Consider the following 16,936-nt stretch of genomic DNA (forward strand, 5'->3'; position numbering starts at 1 on the left):
GGATTTTAATGAAAATAGAAAATACAGCAGATTTTTATAATTTGTGTTTGATAAAATTTAAATTATTTTCGGAAATCTACCATCTTCAAAAACTTTTAATTACTATTTTTCAAAAACCTAATTTTTATCAGAATTTCCAAATTAAATTTTTTAAATTACTATCATTATTGTAAATTATGTTTGAATACTTATTGTTCTTTATTTGTTTAAAATATCGAAATATTTTCAATGTAAAACTATTTGGGAAATTTTTTAATTGAAAATTTCATGTGCAAGTCTTCCAAAATTCAATTAATTTTTAGAATTTTTGAATAATATTATTATTATTATTATTTTCTTTTTAAATATTTTCAATTTTAAAACAAAATGTATTGAAAATCATCGAATTGTTGCGAAGAATTTTATCAAAAAGCTTGATAATAATAGAATTCCTTCAAAGAATTTTATTATTTAGGAAAATAAGTTTTCCTTTTATTAAAATTTTATTTTTATTTTTTTTTATTAAAATTTTTCAAAATAGTAATTAAATTCTTTTGCAGAATTTCTTTGAAGTTTTTTTTAAACTAATGGAGAATTTTATAGAAATATTTGAAAATAATGAAATTTTTTCGAGAAATTCAATTAAAGTTGTTTCAAAAATAATTGAATTTCTTTAAAGAATTTTATTAAAATTAAGGATATTCAAAATAATTATTGAATTCATCACAAGAATTTTGTTATTTGTTGAAAATAATTGAATTTTTTCAATTTTTTTTTTCATCTGAGGAATTCAATTAAAATTGTTTTGAAAATAATTGAATTCCTGCAGCAGAATTTTACTGTTTATAAAATTAATTGAATTCTTGCCAAGAATTTTACAATTTATAAAAATAATTGAATTGTTTCGAAGGATTCAAGTATTACATTTTAGAAAATAATTGAATTTATTCGAAATGAATTAAAATTTTTTTGAAAAATTGAATTCTTCAGAGGAATTTAATTAAAATTGTTTTGAAAATAATTGAATTTGTGCAAAGATTTTACTATTTTTAAAAATAATTAAATTGTTTCGAAGGATTTATTAAAAATTTAGAAAATAATTGAATTCTTTTTTGAAATTTTATTAACATTTTGTTAGAAATAATTGAATTTTTGCAAAAAATTTTACTATTTTTAAAAATAATTGAATTTTTCCGAAGAATGTTATTATTTATGTAAAAATAAGTACATGCTTTTAGATTTTTCTGATATTAATGTTTAAAAATGAGCTTGTTGAGTGTTTCCACTTATTGGTAGTTCAGATTTTCAGAAAATCAGCCCCTCTACTATCAATGTGTGTGTATTAGTGAGCAGTGGGGACAAATTTTAATGAAACGTCTTGATCAATCAGAGTGGATAAGATCCTTTTCACCGTGGAACGTCACATATAAATTTACATATAATATTTTCTTTCTCTATTGTTATAAATTTGTTCTCTAAAGTGTAAAAAAGATTTTTGCACACTTGTAGTGTGTGTGTTATTTGAAGTTATAAGAGTTACTGATTTACATGTTGAACAAACAAATATTTATTTAATCATTCAAAATAGAAGATTATGGATGCTTCATATCTCTATACTTTTAAAGAATATACTTCAAATGAAATTTGAATTTTAAGTAATACCGAAATCGAGTGAGTATATTTTCAAATTTGATTATTTACAAACAAAGTTGTATAATATTATTAATGTAATTATGTAAACAATGATTTAATAAGAATAATATTTAGTGCATGCAAATTTTGTTATCGTTATTATTTTTGACTAATATTAATTAAATTCGACATAAAAGTTTATTATTTTCTTTTATCAATTATTAGAATATAGTTAATATTTCGCGTTAAATTGTGATTTATAATTAATTGTATTTAGAGGGTCGAATTTGAAATTTTTCATTTACTTATTTTGAGATTAAAATTATTTTAAATATTGAAAACGTGAGGATTCATAAAATTGTATGATAATTATTTCTCATAATTTTTATGAATATCCTCGTATATAAAATATTTATAAGTCTTCTATGAGTTTAAGGCATTTTTATATAATATTTTTGCAGGAGTTGTTAATTGTCAAACGATTGAAAGATTTGTTTGAAAATCATGGCATCACTGATTAATCTTACAATAGTGGAAAAGGAAATCACCACTAAATCTCCGTTTATTTTTGATCCACATGTTGGAGAATATTTTCTATTTTTAATAACAATTCCTGCAGAAACTGTGCTGAATTCCAGTGAATATAAAACCAGCGCAGTTTTACAGGAAAGTCCATTGATAACCTGTGATATCAAATTTAGTAAAATTGGCACTTGTTTGAGTGGGGAAATAAACTTTTCAGAGAATTCATCAAATAAGCAATATGCAGTAACTCTTTACTACATAAATTCTGAGCATAAATTTGAATTATCAGAAACAATTGATGTGCCACCTATTAAACATAAGTGTTCTCATTTCTTTAATCATGAATATAAATGTGTTAGACATAGTAATTTTAAAACGTACGTTCTATGTGAAAATTCCATCAACAACAGTTTTTATATATATTCTGCAAAGTAGCTGTGAAAAACCTTTCATCTGAAAATCTAAAGATTTCAGAAAAGGAAACACCCACGAAATTAGATTCTATTTATAAAGAAAAAGAATTCACTGATTTCAAGATCATTTGCCAGGATCAAGAGTTCTTGATTCATAAAGCTGTTCTTTCGCAATCATCTCCTGTTTTTCGTGCCATGTTTGATATCCCAATGAGAGAGAGTAAAGAGAACAAAGCCGAAATTAAAGATTTCAGTCCACCCGTCGTTGAATTAATGCTACATTACATGTACTCCGAAGAAATTAAGAATGATTTATCTCTTGAAACATTGAAACAACTTATGGAAGCTGCAAATATGTATCAACTAGAGGATTTAAAAAAGCTATGCTTGAGGGAAATATGCAAATTTATCAAAGATATCAGTGACGTTGTAAATATCAGTATCTTCATTGGAGCTGAGTTTAAAGAAGATTTGATTGAACGTATAAAACATATCAACCTTCGTGAATTTTAAAGAAAAAACTTCTTTCATTTTCAAGAGGAAACTAGGTTTAAATTTATTTTAAAGACAAAATTACGTTCAAGTTTAATTTAAAGGATAAACAAAGATTATGTTTGTTTTAAAGAATATGCTTTAAGTTTACTTTACGTAAAAAGCCACATTTCATGAAATGTTATTTTAAAAAGTTCCATTTAAATTATTTAGAAAATTGTCATAATGCTTTACAAATTTTATTTATCATCACTCAAACTGTAAATTTTAAACGAGCAAAATATTCCAACACATCGTTTACAAACTGTTTAGTTTCTTCAATTTATTTCTGTAAAAAAAATAATATGTATATTTAAAACTATCATTAAATGCACTATATTTTGCAAAATCCAAACTATTTATTTCATAGACTTACAATTAGTAAAATTATTTAATTATTACAATAATCTTACGAATTTCCTTTTTCAATAAACACTACTTTTATTGATTTTATTTTCATAATGCGGGCATTGAAGTGTTTTAAAATTTTCTCTAATTAGAATATTAATAATAAATCCAGTTAAAATTTGAAAAAAAGTATATTTTAACTTTTTGACTTTATAAATTAAATAAGTCATAAAGTCAGTAAGTATATTTTTCATTAAGGGGCCGTCCATATATTACGTAACGCTAATTTTTGAAAATTTTGACCCCCCCCTCCCCCCATGTAACACGCTGTTACATACATTAGCGCCATTTTTTTGGCTTATCGTAACAAACAGCTTGACCCCCCCTCCCCCCAAAAAGTGTTACGTAATATATGGACGATCCCTAATTCAGATAAAATATTATTTTTAAGTATTATCAACTATTATGAAGAAAAGTATAACTAGTCAGTGATAATTTGATAAGAATATATATATATTTTTATTTTATTTATTTATTTTATAAAATTTATTATTACATACTTTGAACAATCTTCTTCTCAAAAATTTTTTAATTTCAATAGAACCGAAATAATTATTAATAAAACTTTATTTTTACTAGTCTTAAATTAATTAATACAAAAGAATTATTTGAGCCTCAATTTTTAAATTATTCTAAATAATAATTTCTACTCATAATAATTGAAACCTACTTTTAAGGTGGTTTTATATTATTTTGATCCATTAATGTCTATTTATATAATTCATGTACTTGGGAATAATAATAATAACAACAATATAACGACTTAATGAAAACGCCTATTGTATTGAAATATTGTCAATGAGTTTGAAGTGTATAACTGAACCATGATAGTCATTGTAAAATATTATCTCCGCATATAATATAAATTACCAATAAGACTGGAGTAAAAATAAACGAACAAATTATATTATTACATACTGACTTATGTTTCACGTATATAATATTAATTTTTAATAATTAAATATTGTGTTATTTACAATTCTAAATAAAATATTGAAAAGGAAGTGTGATATTATAAAAGTAAGTAAATATGAATTTGAACTATTCTTGTAATTTTTATTGATTTTCATTGCCGAATTTTTATATACTTATTTCATATAATTTTGAACAATCAATCGTATGGATTTTCAAAAATTTTGATTTTTTCGAAGAATCAAATTTTTTGAAAAATAAAAAAAATTATAAATCAGTCAAAAATTACATTTATTAATTATCTATAGTGTAATATGATTTCAGATACTGAAAAATTGTAAAAAAAATATGTTGATACCCCTAAAAATGGTCATTTTTAATTGGCTCAAATTTTACTTTAGTAGATCTTAAAAAATTCAACTACATCCACATTTGTTATTATTTTTTGTAGGCTCTTCTTACGATTTTAAATAATCAATAAATCAATCGTATAGATTTTTAAAAATTTTAATTTTTTCAAAAAAATAAAATTTTTAAAATGGCCGAAAATTTTTTTTTTTTCAATTTTAACTGTCAATAAATTTAGTTTCTAAATAATGCCCAGAAAAAAAATTGTCCTGTTTTAACAACGTAATTATCAAAAGGGTTAAAACTTCACCGGTCCCTCACATTAAAATTTTTTTGAAAGTTAAACTTTAAACAAAAAATTTAATTAATTTTCTAGAAACATCAAAAGAATTTTTGAGTTTACCTTGTTTTATTAAAAGTAACATAATTTCTGAAATAATTGACATCTTTTCATATTTTATATTTATAAAATCATTATGATTTTAAAAGGTATAGACTATTTTTTTTTCTTGTAAAAACTTCAACATCTATTACCTATTCAGAAACTATTTAAATTTTTAACGAATTTAATTTCTCATTGCAAGTGATATCTTTTTTAAGTTTTAAGCCCAGGAACATTAAAATGATTCAATTATTTTAATTAATTTTAACAAAACAATGAAAATTATCATATTTATAATATTATATAGGTATATTAAGTGTTAAATAATAAATTATTATTAATAAGTACTTCTGATTTTTTTTATAGGTGTGTTATTCACTTGGGCGCAGAAACAATAAGGATCTTTGGAAACTATGGCGACGATTATTAATGTTTTAAAACTGGAAGAGAAAATGTTTCCTAATTCTTTACGAATTTTTGATCAAAATGTTAGCAAACATATGTTATTTTTAATAACAATTCCCGAAGAAAATTTGCTTCAAAATAGTGAACATGTTGCATCTGCAGTTTTACAGGAAAATCCATTGATAACAATTGATATTAATTTTATTAAAGTTGGTGGTATTAATTTAAGTGTGAGATTGAGTTTTTCGGAGCAACCATCAAAACAAATTCACAGAGTAACTCTTTACTACATGAATTCTCAGTATGAAGTTGATTTATCCGAAACAATTGAAGTACCACTCATTTCTCATAAATGTCAGCATTTTTTTAAAGAACATTATCAAATTTTGCGTTTGTTTCACAGTAGCAGAAGTCAATATTATGATGTTCTTGATAATAAATTAATTAATAATAATTTACACGTCCTCTGCAAAATAGAAATTAAAAATGTTCCATCTGTTAAACTTGATGTTTTAAAATCAGAACAACATACAAAACTCGTCTCCATTTGCAGAGAAAAATTACTCCCTGATTTTAAAATTATTTGTCAAGATACAGAGAATTTGGTCCATAAAGCAGTTCTTGCACATTCGTCACCTGTTTTTCAAAAAATGCTCGAAACTCCAATGAAGGAATCACAAACTAATGAAATCAAGATCAACAATTTTCAACCAGATGTCGTCGAACTAATGATAAACTCCATGTACTCCGATAATGAAATTCAGGAAGATGAATTATCTCAAGAAACTTTAAAAGCACTTTTTAAAGCAGCACACATGTATCAATTAGAAGGTTTAAGAAAAATTTGCTTAAAGAAAATGTTTAAAATAGCAAAGGATATCAGTGAAATTATGGATGTCATTTTATTTGCTGGATCCGAGTATAAAGAAGAAATGGTAGAATTTTTTAAAGATGTTCGTTACACTCTATTGTTAAGTGATTAATTCCAGTAATCTAAAAGTTATTTAAAAAATACTTTTCGCTTCATGTTTAAAATTAAAAATTTTACACCAGAAAAATATATCATTTAGTTAAGTTTGTTAAAATATAAATATTAGTAAGTAAAACAAAAAGTAAATATTAAATTGAAAACAATGCACTAAATAGAAATATCATCAAATGGCTATATTCTGTGAAGTGAAAATTAATTATTTTTATATTAACGATTAAAGAAATTATTCATATTCTATTTCCTAGAAATGGAAATAAACTGCGACTTTAAAATTTGTTAAAAGTTTGAATAGTTAATGAAATTCAAAAAAATACCATCTGCATAACAGTCGATTCACAATGTTAACAACCAAAATAAAAGCATCCATTTTTATATCTATAATAATAACATTAAACTCGATTTCCATTACTTAAATCTATATTTAAGAAGCAGTTCTTAAAAATAGTGAAATTTTTATAATAAAAAGTATGAAGGATACTACAGTTACCAAAAATTATAAACAATTAATTAGTTGTTAGTTATCTTCTTCTTTACATTATTCACTTCATTATATTCTTTCATCTATCGCTTAGCCTTGTAAAATTTAACTCAAAGTTTAGTTATAAATATTATACCTATTGCACGAATATTCATAAACAAAATATCTGCATTTACTTTGAAAATAAAAAGCGATGCAGTGAAAAATATACAAATATAAATAATTTTTCTTTCTTTATGCGAGAAAATAAGTTTTACATATTTCAAACACCTGTAATTTTCTGTTAAATCTATAAATGTACGCACTAAATATGTATTGCCAAACGAGATTAGATTTCGAGAATTATGTCTATGTATGTACAAGAAAACAAATAAAAATTTATCGAAATTCGTGTTAAAAATATAAAGTTCTATTTGATTCGTTACACAAATAATACATATAAAATACCGGAGGGAAGGGAAAAGTTCTTGAATTTACCCCCACTTATCAAAATTTGTTCCCATAAATATTTGGACCTAGAATTAAGAATTTAAAATTTTGACTAAAAGAATTCATTTGAAATTTTGAAAAAGTCTTCGAGTCTTCTTGAAAAACTTTTGCTTCGAGTATTTATGTTGTAATATACCAGTTTTTCAGTTTTTTTTACACATTATAAGTTTTTGTATTAAAAATGAATTTAATAGTTAATTTCGTTTTTGTTCTGATTTACGTCTCTATCAGCATTGATGGTAATAATTTTTAAATTTATACAATATTATTTGTTAAAAATTTTTATATTGGAAGTTTTATAATTTTCTAGAATTAGTGGTACGGTTCTTGACCCTCTTTGTAGAAATTAACCCATATTGCGCACAAAAATTTAATTTTGCTTTTTTCTGATTTCCAGACGAAATTTCGACTTTTTCTCTTAAGAATATTCTGATTTACTCTAAAAATGATTAGTTACTAAAAAAAATGTTCTATTATACCTATTTATTCACTGATTTCTATAATTGCAAAATTATTCAAAAACATCAGTAACCCGTCTACATATATATGCTAAATAAATAAATAAATTTCTTTTTTAAATAAATATTTAATCATTATTTTTCCATAGGAATGAAGATTTTCAAAAATTTCAATTTTAGACCGTCTTGAAATTAATTCGACAGAATTATTAGTTAAAAGTACTAAAAATTTAAGTTTTCAAAGATTTTAATTTGAAACCCTTTTCGAAACTCAATTATCTCTAAAAATTCACGCTATAAATGCTTTTCATATTCAATTATTGTTTAAAATTTTGAATAAAATTCATTTTTAAATCAATTTTTATGAAGAAAATTCTACGAGAATTCAATTATTTAAATATGAAAATAAATAATTTTATCAACAAATTTTTGAAATAATTGAATACTTTTGACGAATTTTAATAAAATTTTTAAGAATACTTAGTTTTTCACAGAATTGAATTAAAATTGTATTTAAAATAATTGATTTTCTACGATGAGTTTTATTATTAGTTAAAAAATTATGAAAAATTAAAATTTTTAAAGTTTTAATTTGAAATCTTTTCCAATTATTTAAAAAAAATTCATGCGCTATAATGCTTTTAATATTCAATTATTATGTAGTAGAATTTTAACTGAAAATTTTTATTAAAAAATTCTACGAGAATTGATAATTAAAATTTCTAAAAAAATTTTGACTATTATTATGAAAATAATTGAATTCTTGTAAAAATTTTTTTTAATATATATAATTGAATTTTTTTGGAAAATTTTATTAAAATTGTAGATAATTAGTAAATAAATAGTATAGTCATTGAATTGAAGAAAATTGTTGACAATGATTGAAATTTTGACAAGAATTTTATCAAAATTTTTAAAAATAATTGAAATTTTATTATTAAATGAAAATAATTGAATTCCTGTAAAAAAAATTTATTATTTGTTAAAAGTAATTGAATTATTGCAAAGTTTGTAGAAAATTTGAAAATAATTGAATTCCTTTAAAATTTTTATTATTTATAAGAAAATAATTAAATATTTGCGTATAGAATTTAAAAAAATTTTGTTTTTAACAATTTTTATAACTTCTCTAAAATGTAATTTTTTAATGTTTTTAACTATAAGTTATTTCTTCTATTCATCTATTATTTTCAATAATAAGTTTTAACTTTCCCTGTCACATATATTGATATATTACAAAATTTAACTAATTTCAGAAGAATTTATAAATTATTAAAATTTTTAAAAAATCTAAGTTCTTGTGATTAAATTCATTAAAAATTCAAATTTTCTAAAGTTTCATATTAAAACCTTTTGAAGTTCATCTATTTGTGGAAATTATATATATGAATACAACTTATAAAATTGAATTAATTTTCAAATATATAAATAAAATTATTAATTAAATAATTTCTAAGTATAATAATTTTATGATATTATAGTTCTTTAAGAATTAAGTTATTGAAGAAGAAATTACTGTCAGAAATAGAAAAAATTTATGGTTTTTTATTAGGATTCGTGGTAATATTTAATATAGCTTATGATATTGAAGCAAACAAAAAAGATACAAAAATTCAGAATTTTCTTATGAATTTAAAAAATTTAATTTTTTCCAACACTATTAATAAGAATCTCTGACTTTTCTCTGAATAACCAAACCTGTGGCAACCCTGATTAGGAGTGTATTAAATATAAAATATTTGGAGTTTAGTTACTGTTTTTCGTGGAGCATCACATGATATTTAATCGAATACTCTATAAATTGAAGAAAGAAAAATTTTTAATGTTGTTTTTTCTACTCTAAAAGCTTATTATGACGTAAAGGATGGACGATTCAACATTGAGTCAGAAGCACCCAAACTGGGTAACAAGAAGGAAGAATACGAAATTCATTTAATCGACAACAATTCTACCAAACTTGGCCAAAATTTCGCAGATTCTCTAGTCTACAATGAAGGCAGTTTTGGACATTCATCAGGAACTAGTAATCCTAACGGTAGGAACAAACAGAAATTATTTCTAAAAATATTCGGAATTTACGATATTCATGGAATGCCCTTTTGGGACTTTGATAATTGTGGACATTCTTAAGGAGATCGTAAATTCCGGATAAATAGCTCTAAACTACATTTATGGTTATTTTTACAGAAAAGGGAGAAGTTACTGCAGCAGAAGAAATGGGTCAATATCGACAATACAAAGGTAATATCGCAGCTGGTGGTGGATATTCATCAGATACACAACAAATAGTAGCTCAATTGTGCTACAACGCAACCATATCATCAACTTCTGATCAACAAACATACATTCAATTGAATACAGCATTAACATATTCAGAATTAGAAAACAAACTCGGAATATCTATAAGTGCGAGGGGAAAATACGGAATGTTCTCAGCAGAAGCAAAAGCAAGTTACATGAGATCCATTCAAGACAAAGATTACGCAACATCGCTCAACTATTTCGAGTACGCTACGAGTAATGTCGCAGTCCAACTCGCCGGTTACGGTACCAATGCACTGACCGAATCCGGTAAAGATATTTACCAAGAAGGTAAAAATAAATTCTTTGGATTAGTGTGCGGCGATCATTACATCACTTCCTATCAACAGGGTGCACTACTAACAATGGGACTAAACATTAGATTCGCCAGTTCCAATGCAAAGCAGAAATTTGAAGCGAGAATTAGTGCTAAATTTGGAAACATTGCAAGCGCGGCGGGAAGTATAGAAGCCATTGCCAGCAAGTATAATATTACCGGTTCGGTTATAATCCAAGCATTTCAAATGGGCGGCGAACCTAGTCAACTTTCAAAGATATTAAACAAAGACAATGAGGGTCAGTACTATGCGTTAACATGCAGTCTCTTGACAATGACTAATTGCATAAGTGCAGCAAGCGGTTTGTTAGATTACGCACGAGATGAATTCACGAAACAATTTTCATTTCAAACCAATACTGGTTTGACACCTTTGGGTATTGCTTTCACTCAGTACAATCCAATTGAGTACATAGGTTTGTCTTCTGATTCTCTAGTCACTCAAGAAGTGATAAACATTCGCAATGAGCTTTCTGATAAATTAAAGGAAAATGAATACTATCAGGAGAAACTCTATCCTTTCTTTAATAAAGGTTACCCTGTCGATTTAGATACTAATTTTCAAACTGGACTTAATCGAATTTTATCCAAAAGTAAAAATAATCTTGCTGTACTGATGGATCCACATGGAGGGGCTGTTGATTGTTTTAACTATCCCAATTTGTGTAGAATCAAAAAAAGTGACATTGATTCAAAACTAGAAACTATAACCGCTGGTGATTTAAAATTTGTAGAAAAGATAAAATATAAAATTACCATTTTTGGTGGTATGTTGTATAACAAAGGTAAGGATTTTAATACATATTCGTGGATTGTTGTACCTAATGATGGTACCGGAAAGGAAAGAGTTAGTAGTGTTATTATGTGGTACATTTCGAATTATACCTTCGGGTATGATACACTAAATCATGTACCAGTCACTACACGTTTATATGAAGTGAAATTTTTTGGTAATTTAACTTCAAGTGGTAATGCATTTGAAGGTAGTATGTGCTCTCGAGTTGAAGGATCAACCTGGAATCCTTGCCAATATGGTTATATTGAAAGAATACTATTGTCGGAATTTTTTTTCGAACCTTACACTTTTGACAAAAAGACCGAAATAGAAAAGAATTAAAATATTCCATATTCTCTAAACTTCGGAATTCTTTAGAATTTTTCTATTCTATTTAATCTCGAAAATTTCTTATTTTCTATATACTTTCAAAATTGAACTGCGCTCTAGCGCATATCAAGGGATTTTAAATATTTTCTTGTGTCCCTTGTGTTACGTCATCGTAACCAATAATAATATGTAGAATAATAATTAATAATGATAATGTAATAATAATGCATTATAATAATCGTAAGTTTCCCTTTCCGTTAGCAAATTCTCTGCATTCATTTGTTTGTTTGAAAATCAATTTTTGTGAGTTATTGTCATTTTTTTTTTAATGTTAAAAACAACCAAAAAAAAACTCATTTTATTTTCTTCACAAAATTGACAAAAAAAATCCATTTTTTTTTATTTTCCTGACTTATTCCTAATTTTCATCAAAAATATTTACTTTTTTCTTATCCTGATAATAAATTGAATATACCTGGCTACGAATTTTATTATTCATGCGAAATAATTCCAAATATATATATATGTAAAAAATAATTTAATTCTTGCGAAGAATTTTTATAAAAATATTTAAATAATTGAAAATTATTAAATTGCGAAAAGTTTTTAAAGATAATTAAATTTTACAAAGAATTCTATTGAAAAATTTATTTGAAAATAAAATTTAATTCATAAAAAAACATTTTATTATTTTTTATGAAAATAATTGAATCCTCGCGAACGATTTATTAGAATTTTTCAAAATAATGTAATTTCCAAGTTAAGAAATTTATTACTTTTAAAAATTATTAAATTATTGTGATATGAAGATTGTTATTTATGAAAATAATTGAATTTTGCAAAAAATTTTTATTAAAATACATGAAAATAATTGAATTTTTCAATAAATTTTTTTAATAATTCCTGAAAATTGAATTTAGACCAAAAATTTTATTAAAATGCATGAAAATAATTGAATTTTGCAATAAATTTTTTAAAAACGCCTAAAAAATGGAATTTTGACATAAATTTTATTAAAATTCATGAAAATAATTGAATTTTGCAATAAATTTTTTAAAAACGCCTAAAAAATGAAATTTTGACATAAATTTTATTAAAATTCATGAAAATAATTTAATTGTGTAACGAATTTTGATAAAATTCCTGAAAATTGAATTTTTGACAAAAATTTTATTACAAAATTTATGAAAATAATTGAATTTTGCAAAGAGTTTTATTAAAAATATAGATGAATTAGAATTTTAAGAAAATTCCAGAAAAAAATTGAATTTTGCAAATAAATTTTTTAATAATTCCTGAAAATTGGAATTAGACAAAAATTTTATTAAAATGCCTAAAAATATATTGAATTTTGCAATCAATTTTTTAAAAATTTCTAAAAAATGGAATTTAGACATAAATTTTATTCAAACTTCGGAAAATAATTGAATTTTGCAAAGAGTTTTATTGAAATTATAGATAAATTATAATTTCAACAAAATTCCAAAGAAATTGAATTTTGAAAAGAATTTTATTAAAGTTCATGAAAATAATTGAATTTTTCAAAAAATTTGAAAAAAAAATCTTGAAAATTGAATTCAGACAAAAAATGTTTTATTAAAATTCCTGAAAATAATTGAATTCTGCAATAAATTTTTTAAAAATTCCTGAAAATTGGAATTTAGACATAAATTTTATTTAAATTCATGAAAATAATTGAATTGTGTAATGAATTTTAATAAAATTCCTGAAAATTAAATTTAAAAAAAAATTTTATTAAAATTTCTGAAAATAATTTAATTTTGCAAAGAGTTTTATTAAAATTATAGATAAATTTGAATTTTAATAAAATTCCAGAAAAAAATTGAATTTTGCAAAGAGTTTAATTAAAATTCATGAAAATAATTGAATTTTGCAATTAGATTTTTTAAAAATTCCTGAAAATTGGATTTAGACAAAAATTTTAGTAAAATTCCTGAAAATAATTGAATTTTGCAACGACTTTAATAAAATTCCTGAAAATTGAATTTAAATAGAAATTTTATTAAAATTTCTGAAAATAATTGAATTTTGCAAAGAGTTTTTTTAAAATTATAAATGAACTACAATTTTGACAAAATTCCAGAAAAAAATTGAATTTTGAAAAGAGTTTTATTAAAGTTCATGAAAATAATTGAATTTTCCAATAAATTTTAATAATAAATCTTGAAAATTGAATTCAGACAAAATTTTTTATAAAAATTCTGAAAGTAATTGAATTTTGCAATAAATTTTTTAAAAATTCCTGAAAATTGGTTTTAAACCAAAAATTTTATTAAAATTCATGAAAATAATTGAATTTTGCAACGAATTTTAATAAAATTCCTGAAAATTGGATTTAGACCAAAAATTTTATTAAAATTCATGAAAATGAATGTGTATCTTATTTGCCACTAATAAAAAAAAAGTAAAACAAAAAATAATAACTTAAAAAGCTAATTTGTTTTTAAGATTAAATTTGTGATTAGCATAAACCACCGGAGTTGATGTTAATATTTAACGCGAACTGAGAGAGAACTCTCTTACATTTGTACACGTGCGACAAAAGTGAATAAAGTTCCATAAAATATTTCTTGGTGTTTCTTATTTTTTACAAGATAAAGTAATCCTACTCTGGATGTAAAAAAAAGTTTTTCTATAAAAAAAGAGTTCTAAAAAAAGAGTTCTAAAATAACTTTCTAATTTATTTTCTCTACGAATTTTATTTCACATTTCTTCATAATAATATACATAGAAATGTCTGCAAATAAATTCACTGTCACGTTGAGAACACCTGTAGGAGAAGAAAATCAGAAAACTATAAATTATAATGAATTTAATTCGAAGAAAAGAGAGAATACTTCATATTTTCAAACAGAATTAAAGTGGTTGAATATTGTAATTTTTTTCATTCTTCATTTCGTGGCAGTTTATGGCTTAATCACTTTCCCGTATTTACGGAAAAAGAGGACGTTTCTCTTTGGTAAAGTATTTCGATAAAAATTGATAAAAATATTAATTCAGTTTAATATTAACTTAACGTAATAATTAACATAACTTAATCTTAATTAACTTTCAGGTTAATTAAACTTTTTTTTTGAATATAAAAAATATTTATTCTACTTTTAGAGTACTTTGTGGCGCACTTGGTTGGTTTTGGAATAACAGCCGGTGCCCACCGTCTATGGACACATCAGGCCTACAAAACTAAATTACCACTGAAAATTTTACTTCTATATTGTTTCTACACATCGGGACAAGTAAATGTTAAAGTTTATTCTAAAATCAAGGTTTACGTTTTTATATAAATGTCTCAGCTCTGAAGAAAGGGACCTTTGAAGCAAGAATAAGTTTTAACTTATTTTCGTAAGTCCCTTTCTTTCACAGGGCGTCATATATAAAAATTACGAAATTTCTAAAGGACCACGGGAGATATGATGTAAATAATAAAATAATTTCTTTAGTTATCACTGTACAATTGGGTGAGAGATCATAGGGTTCATCACAAGTATTCCGAGACTAGAGCCGATCCACATGATAGTAGACGTGGTTTCTTCTTTTCTCATATCGGTTGGATTTTGATGAAGAAACATCCGGATGTATTGACAAGAGGACGTGAAATTGACATGAGCGATATTCTCTCAGATCGAATCGTTACATTTTGTGAAAAGTAAATCTGATTATTAATCTTTAAAATGCAGTCCTTTTGAAATCAATTTTCAAAAAAAAACAAAAATCAATTTTTGGGAAATTTAATTATTCTCTATTTCTCGCTTCTTACCGGTTGCTTAAAGGATAAACATAAATATAGTGTTAATTAAATAGTTTTTTCCCCATACAGGTACTGTGTAATTCTTAATTTTGTCTGCTGCTTTCTGATACCAATAATAGTGCCAGTGTACCTTTGGAATGAAAGTTGGTACTATTCGATATTGACAACAATGACGCGTTTCATCGTAACACTAAATTATACATGGAGTGTCAATAGCATTGCTCACATGTGGGGTTCGAAACCTTATAACAAGTAAGAATGCGCAATTCTTTCAAAAGAATTTTAGTTATTAAATTTTTTTGAAAATCTATGTTTTTTAAAATTTCTATAATTAAATTCATTTAAAATGGAAATTTTACAAAGTTTCAAATTAAAATCTATTGAAGTTCATCTATTTATGAAAATTGTAAACGCAACTCTTTTAAAATTTAATTTTAATATATCATTACAGAGGAATAGCTGCGGTGGAGAATAAATTTGTAGCCCATATAGCAATGGGAGAAGGCTTTCACAATTATCATCATGCATTTCCATACGATTATAAATGTGCCGAATTGGGAAACTATAGTCTCAACTGGACAACCTACGTAATTGATATGTTCGCAAAAATAGGTTGGGCATACGATTTGAAACAACCATCGAAAAAATTAATTAAGTCCGTCATGGAGAAGAGAGGAGAAGGAAATGAATTTCTTTGACATTATGGCAATAAGCCAAGCAATATTTTTTTTCAAAAAAGAAGATAAAAGAAAAACTAAAAATTCATGAAATTAATATCTAATAACGTTTATACGTTATTATTAACGTATAGCTATTGTTATACTCTTAAAAATTTTAATTTTTATAATTTTTTTTTTAAACCGTTAGGTACTGTAGTAAAATTCTAAGACAAAAAAGCGCACGTGGAATTTTGAAAAGAAGGAAAACGTACGTCTTTACGAATAAAGAAGATCTTGAATAAATTTTAGGAAAACTCAGTTACTTTTCAGGTTCTTATTCATATTGTCCGTAAAAGTAATTAACTTTTTAAAACGTCAGAAATTGTAAAAAATTGACCTTAGTGATATATTATTATTTATGTATTCACGAATGTAGTTAAGTTTTTTTTTTTTTTTTTTGAAGAATGCCTACATTTTTGGTTGTGAAAACTAGAAATTTCACTACAACGAACGCCTCTTGGAATTGCAAATTATTAATAATTAATTTAATTAATTTAATTATTATTATTAATTATTTAAATTTATAAAAATAATTAAAGTTGGTATTCATTCATTCATTTAACATGTCATTGAAAATTTGAAAGAATTATATAAAATTTCAAAAAAATTGTAACTTTCTATTAGGTAAATATTAAATAATAGAATTGTAATAATAAATAATAACAAATTTAAACAATTATAATTAACTAATAACAAAGTTAAACAATTATAATTATAAATAACAAATTGTAACAAATTATAAACAATTAATAAC

General features: G+C 23.8%; 2 protein-coding genes and 1 long non-coding RNA gene across 3 annotated transcripts; all 3 read left to right on the top strand.

The window, feature by feature from the left end:
• Positions 1 to 1,182: 1,182 nt before the first annotated feature.
• On the top strand, positions 1,183 to 3,429 carry LOC122505184. Its single transcript, XR_006301893.1, has 2 exons — positions 1,183 to 1,650; positions 2,073 to 3,429. It is a non-coding gene; the product is annotated as an uncharacterized LOC122505184 (long non-coding RNA).
• Positions 3,430 to 4,236: 807 nt separating this feature from the next.
• Positions 4,237 to 11,992, top strand: LOC122505185. Its single transcript, XM_043616666.1, has 4 exons — positions 4,237 to 4,508; positions 5,497 to 7,732; positions 9,798 to 9,986; positions 10,139 to 11,992. The coding sequence occupies exons 2-4, from the start codon at positions 7,675 to 7,677 to the stop codon at positions 11,704 to 11,706; spliced, it is 1,815 nt and encodes a 604-aa protein (XP_043472601.1). The 5' UTR covers positions 4,237 to 4,508; positions 5,497 to 7,674; the 3' UTR covers positions 11,707 to 11,992.
• Positions 11,993 to 14,054: 2,062 nt separating this feature from the next.
• Positions 14,055 to 16,444, top strand: LOC122505186 (acyl-CoA Delta-9 desaturase-like). The gene is made up of 5 exons (XM_043616667.1): positions 14,055 to 14,674; positions 14,821 to 14,951; positions 15,156 to 15,361; positions 15,533 to 15,715; positions 15,915 to 16,444. Exons 1-5 carry the CDS (start codon positions 14,449 to 14,451, stop codon positions 16,159 to 16,161), a joined length of 993 nt encoding a protein of 330 aa, XP_043472602.1. The 5' UTR covers positions 14,055 to 14,448; the 3' UTR covers positions 16,162 to 16,444.
• Positions 16,445 to 16,936: the final 492 nt, after the last annotated feature.

The sequence above is a fragment of the Leptopilina heterotoma genome, unplaced genomic scaffold (genome assembly GCF_015476425.1).
Source record: "Leptopilina heterotoma isolate Lh14 unplaced genomic scaffold, ASM1547642v1 Lhet_350, whole genome shotgun sequence".
NCBI classification, from domain to species: domain Eukaryota; kingdom Metazoa; phylum Arthropoda; class Insecta; order Hymenoptera; family Figitidae; genus Leptopilina; species Leptopilina heterotoma.

Bases quoted from the DNA above. Each gene is read 5' to 3' on its own strand.
- LOC122505186 (XM_043616667.1), top strand. From the start codon at position 14,449: ATGTCTGCAAATAAATTCACTGTCACGTTGAGAACACCTGTAGGAGAA. The intron at 15,362-15,532 runs GTAAATCTGATT...TTCCCCATACAG, and splicing joins ATCGTTACATTTTGTGAAAA to GTACTGTGTAATTCTTAATT. The intron at 15,716-15,914 runs GTAAGAATGCGC...ATATCATTACAG, and splicing joins GGTTCGAAACCTTATAACAA to AGGAATAGCTGCGGTGGAGA.
- LOC122505185 (XM_043616666.1), top strand. From the start codon at position 7,675: ATGAATTTAATAGTTAATTTCGTTTTTGTTCTGATTTACGTCTCTATC. The intron at 7,733-9,797 runs GTAATAATTTTT...CTACTCTAAAAG, and splicing joins CGTCTCTATCAGCATTGATG to CTTATTATGACGTAAAGGAT. The intron at 9,987-10,138 runs GTAGGAACAAAC...TTATTTTTACAG, and splicing joins AGGAACTAGTAATCCTAACG to AAAAGGGAGAAGTTACTGCA.